Raw genomic sequence first — 4178 nt, 5'->3', positions numbered from 1 at the left:
GGATTTCTGACTACCTTTTCTGGAATCTATGGGTACCTGTACCTTGCATACACACAGAGACAACAAGAATACATACAAATAAAACTGAGTCTTAAAATAGTTTCTCTGAAAATATATCTGTGCAACTACATTTTTCTCTGTTCCAAATATTTTCTAAAAAAAAGTACTAAAAGGACGACACAAAATTCTATGATTTGTGGTGTGGACAATGAAAATAAGGAGTTCCAGAAATTTTCAGTATCCAAAATGATCTTCGGAAGGCATCATTCTATTTTGGAAAATTGTTCTTTCTCTTTTCATTCAGCTTACATAATTAGTTATCAATATCTGCATTAAATCAAAACTCTCAAGACCTCCAGTTCCTACCATGATAGACATGGATTAATATAATCCACACAAGCACAGTTACCACAGAAGGCTTCACAATGTCTGAGCACATAGAGAGATTCTAAAATTGAAATGTTTGACAATTGCTGACTTACAGGCCTCTGGGCTAGGACACAAGGATGGTATAACTTGGACCAGAAGGACAAACTCATACTTAAACACTGATGCCAGGATACAAAGCTGTACAACTGGTGCCAAGTGGAGAAGCAGTACCCTAGAAATCTCCCACACCCAGGAATCGATCTCTCCAAGACCCGCCCCATCAGGTCTACGTCACTGCCTTTGGGAAATCTACGAGAAGCCAATCAGCATTAGCCACATCAGTTTTATAAAGTGAAGAGATATCAGGACCGATTGAGACTCCACTCATCAGAGAGGATGAGGAACCCTGGACACTTTGCCATCCTTTGCCTCCTATTGGTGACCATAGACCGGCCCCAGTATTGTGAAGGTGGGTGCCGGGCATGGAGGGAACTGGCCTTTTAGGGAGCAGGACACAGCACTCGAAATCCTCATCTCTGCACTTTCTTCCTTGAATAACCAGACCCTCCCTGATCCCTGAGCTGGATCACCCCTGACCCTCTCCTGCGTCTCAGGTCCACAGACACACACCACCACCCATGCTCTGCTCCCTACAAACCTACTCTGGGTTCAGGCTGAAGGGTCAGGGTCTCAATGTGCACCACCCACAGGCTCACACTGGCTGAAGACTTTCAGGATTGTAATAATGGAGCCTGGCATATTGGAGCCCCGGTTCATCCAGGTCAGCTATGTAGACTCCATACAGTATCAGGGATTCGACAGCAGATCAGAGACTGCGGGGATGCAACCTCGGGCTGCTTGGATGAAGCAGGAGCCACCTGAATATTGGAAGAATGAGACAGAACATGCCATGGGCGCGTCACTGTTAGCAAGACGAACTCTTATATACATGGTGACTGAAAATAATAACAAGAAGAATGGTAAGTCATCTCAGGACTGAGGTCTTAACTCCTCAGTGACCTCACGGTCTGGCCCAGTAAGCTCCACTCTAGGTCCTCAAGTCAGAGATTCAGCCCTAGTCAAAGGGAACCCTGTATTTTAGACCCCAGAGAACTACAGGCTGTTACCTGAGTAGGGATTTAGTTGGGGAAAAAAATCCCTGGGAGGGAGGAAGAAGCCTTAAAGTGACTAGAGTCTGAATGGGGGTGGGGCAGACTATCACACCCTGCAGGAAGTGTTTGGCTGCAATGTGGCACATGATGGGAGCTTCCTTGGTGGTCACTACGGGCTCACCTACTATGGCTATGATTACATCATCCTGAATGAGGACCTGAACTCTTGGACTACAGAGGGAAAAGTAGGTGGAAAATTTAATCCAGACCGGACGCAAGGAAGCGTGACAGAAGGTTGGAGGACTTACCTGAAAGGGGAGTGCACAGAAAGGTTTCTTAGATGCCTGGACCTTGGAAAGGAGACCTTGCTGCGCTCCGGTAAGAGAGGCCCTTGCCAACCCCTTCTGCTTTCTGAGATTGGAGCTCTTGACTCCCTGAGGCCTCCTCCTCAGCAGGGAGCAGCTGGAATGCTTACACTGTCTTGCATCAAAGGGAAAAGAGAGCTCCTCAGTGTCCTGACTCAACATGAGAGAGGGACTCTCCAGAGGATTCAGCCTTCTCCCAGGATAGTTCACTGTGTCCATTAACAGCAGTTCCCTTCCATCTGCACTGTGTATCATGGCCTCTCTCAGGCCTGATCACTGTCCATGCACAATGACATTTAAAGTCTGACTCCAGGATTGCTGAGTCCCTAGACCCCTTCCCCAGTCAGAACCAGAAGTCTATTTGTCTAGAGGGAGACCCAGAGTTACCTGCTCTGAGTTGGCTCATGGTTATTGTAAAATATTACAAAGAATAGCTCACCCAGATCCTGAGTGTAGGCTTCTGTGTGGACTCTGCTCCCTCCCTCATCCACGTCTCCCATCCTTTCCAGGGATGGTCCCATGAGCACTGCTCAGGCCCCCGGAGGAGTGCAAAATACCTGAATTTTCCAATTGTTCCCCTCAGATGCCCCCCGAACACATGTGACCCACAAAGTAACACCTGAAGGGAATGTCACCCTGAGGTGCTGGGCTCTGGGTTTCTACCCAGCTGACATCACCCTGACCTGGAAGAGAGATGGGAAAAACCACACCCAGGACATGGAGCTGCCAGACACCAGGCCTGCAGGGGATGGAACCTTCCAGAAGTGGGCAGCTGTGGTGGTTCCTTTTGGAGAAGAGCTGAGATACACATGTCATGTGCACCATGAAGGGTTACCTGGGCCACTCACTCTGAAATGGGGTAAGGAGTGGGTGTGAGCACATACTCTGCTGTCAGGAAAAATGTGAGCTCTTTGAAAATAAGAGCAGGATCAGGGTTGAGAGCTAGGGTCGGACTCCTCACTCTTCCTTCTTTTCCATCCTCAGGGCCTCCACAAACCATCCCCATCATAGCAATTCTCATCGGCCTGGTTCTTGTAGCTTTGGTGGTGGGAACTGTGGTGATTTTTCTGGTGTGGAGGAAATAAAGGTAAGGAAGGGTCTGAATGCTTGTCTCTCTACAGATCTGTAGACCAAGCTATAAATGAACCCTGCCTCAATAGAGGAAAGATGTATCCACTCAGGCACTGGGACTTATGTGCTCACATTAACTCTATCATAAAGCATGAGGGAAATATAGAAAGGTCCACTGCCCTCATGATGGAGGAGATGGAGACTGGTTGTGATTCCCACAGTCAGAGAGATGTCACAGAGAAGGTCCCTGCTAAGAACAGACCTACAGAAGGCCAGTTAGTCCTCTTTACTTACTATCTTCCATTGTGTTTTCTCCTCTGTACCCTGAGCTGCAGTCAAAGTTCTAGGAACTTCCCTGGGGTTTGACCAGGAGATCCTTCCAATCCCACAACATTACTTCTTGCTAAGTCTCTCACTGGCTGTGTTCATTCTAGAGGTGGGAAAGAGGTATCTATACTTCAGTTGCCACTAATTAAGTCTGAGTTGCTTGCTGAGCCCCTTGCAATTAGGAAGACAGGTACCCATTGTGGGTACTCACACATTTTCTCTCTGGGCCCTATTGCTGTGGGCCCTCAACAGGTCTGGTGCTGTAATGCCATAGGCATGGACAGTGCCCAGAGATCTGATGCATCTCTCCCAGTAGGATATGAAGTACTCAGGAACCATATTCATGAGCTGGGTGACTTGCTAGACTGGAATTGTTGTTAGCATGGATGCCTGTTTGGTATAATGGTTTAACAATAACCAATCAGAATCTGTGCTTCATTATTTCCTTCTAATAGTGTGAAGATATCTGACTTGGGTGACATCAAAAGCTCCTTACTTTTCTTTCAATGGCTACCATCTGTGTCCAGGTCTCTGTTTCCTGTAAGTACAACATGAGAAAGTGAGTTCAGCCCAGACCTGAGCATGACTCCCCTCCACACTGACCTGTGTCTTCTCCAGTCATCTCACCTGCTCCAGGAGAGGCAGGCCTGGGAGACCTCCATGAGAAATTGACTTTTAGTTTCCAGTGAGTTGTAAATTTATTCTTCCTCCTTCAACATTAGGATTTTGTTCAATTATTGTGAATTCTAGTCATGGTTTATTTAATGAGTAAACCAAATCAAAGCAAGATTAATAAAATAGTAACTCTGTCTTGAGAAGTTGAAATCCATTATTTTGGTCTTCTCTGTCTTTTTCTAGGTGCCTTTCTTTCCATTCAACCTTATACCTAAATCTCTTAATTTCTCTTCCTAATAAACTTGGATTTTGATTCATA

General features: G+C 46.4%; 1 protein-coding gene across 1 annotated transcript; it reads left to right on the top strand.

The window, feature by feature from the left end:
- Positions 1-765: 765 nt before the first annotated feature.
- Positions 766-4178, top strand: H2-M10.4 (histocompatibility 2, M region locus 10.4). Its single transcript, NM_177634.2, has 6 exons — positions 766-838; positions 1080-1349; positions 1584-1859; positions 2430-2705; positions 2831-2933; positions 3772-4178. The coding sequence occupies exons 1-5, from the start codon at positions 766-768 to the stop codon at positions 2929-2931; spliced, it is 996 nt and encodes a 331-aa protein (NP_808302.1). The 3' UTR covers positions 2932-2933; positions 3772-4178.

This window comes from Mus musculus, chromosome 17 (genome assembly GCF_000001635.26).
Source record: "Mus musculus strain C57BL/6J chromosome 17, GRCm38.p6 C57BL/6J".
Lineage (NCBI taxonomy): Eukaryota > Metazoa > Chordata > Mammalia > Rodentia > Muridae > Mus > Mus musculus.
This window is presented reverse-complemented; position numbering and strand designations above follow the sequence as displayed.

Excerpts from the sequence above, each read along its gene's own strand:
- H2-M10.4 (NM_177634.2), top strand. The coding sequence starts at position 766 with ATGAGGAACCCTGGACACTTTGCCATCCTTTGCCTCCTATTGGTGACC. Across the intron at positions 1,350-1,583 it reads AAATAATAACAAGAAGAATG|ACTATCACACCCTGCAGGAA; the intron begins GTAAGTCATCTC and ends GGGGTGGGGCAG. Across the intron at positions 2,706-2,830 it reads GCCACTCACTCTGAAATGGG|GGCCTCCACAAACCATCCCC; the intron begins GTAAGGAGTGGG and ends TTCCATCCTCAG.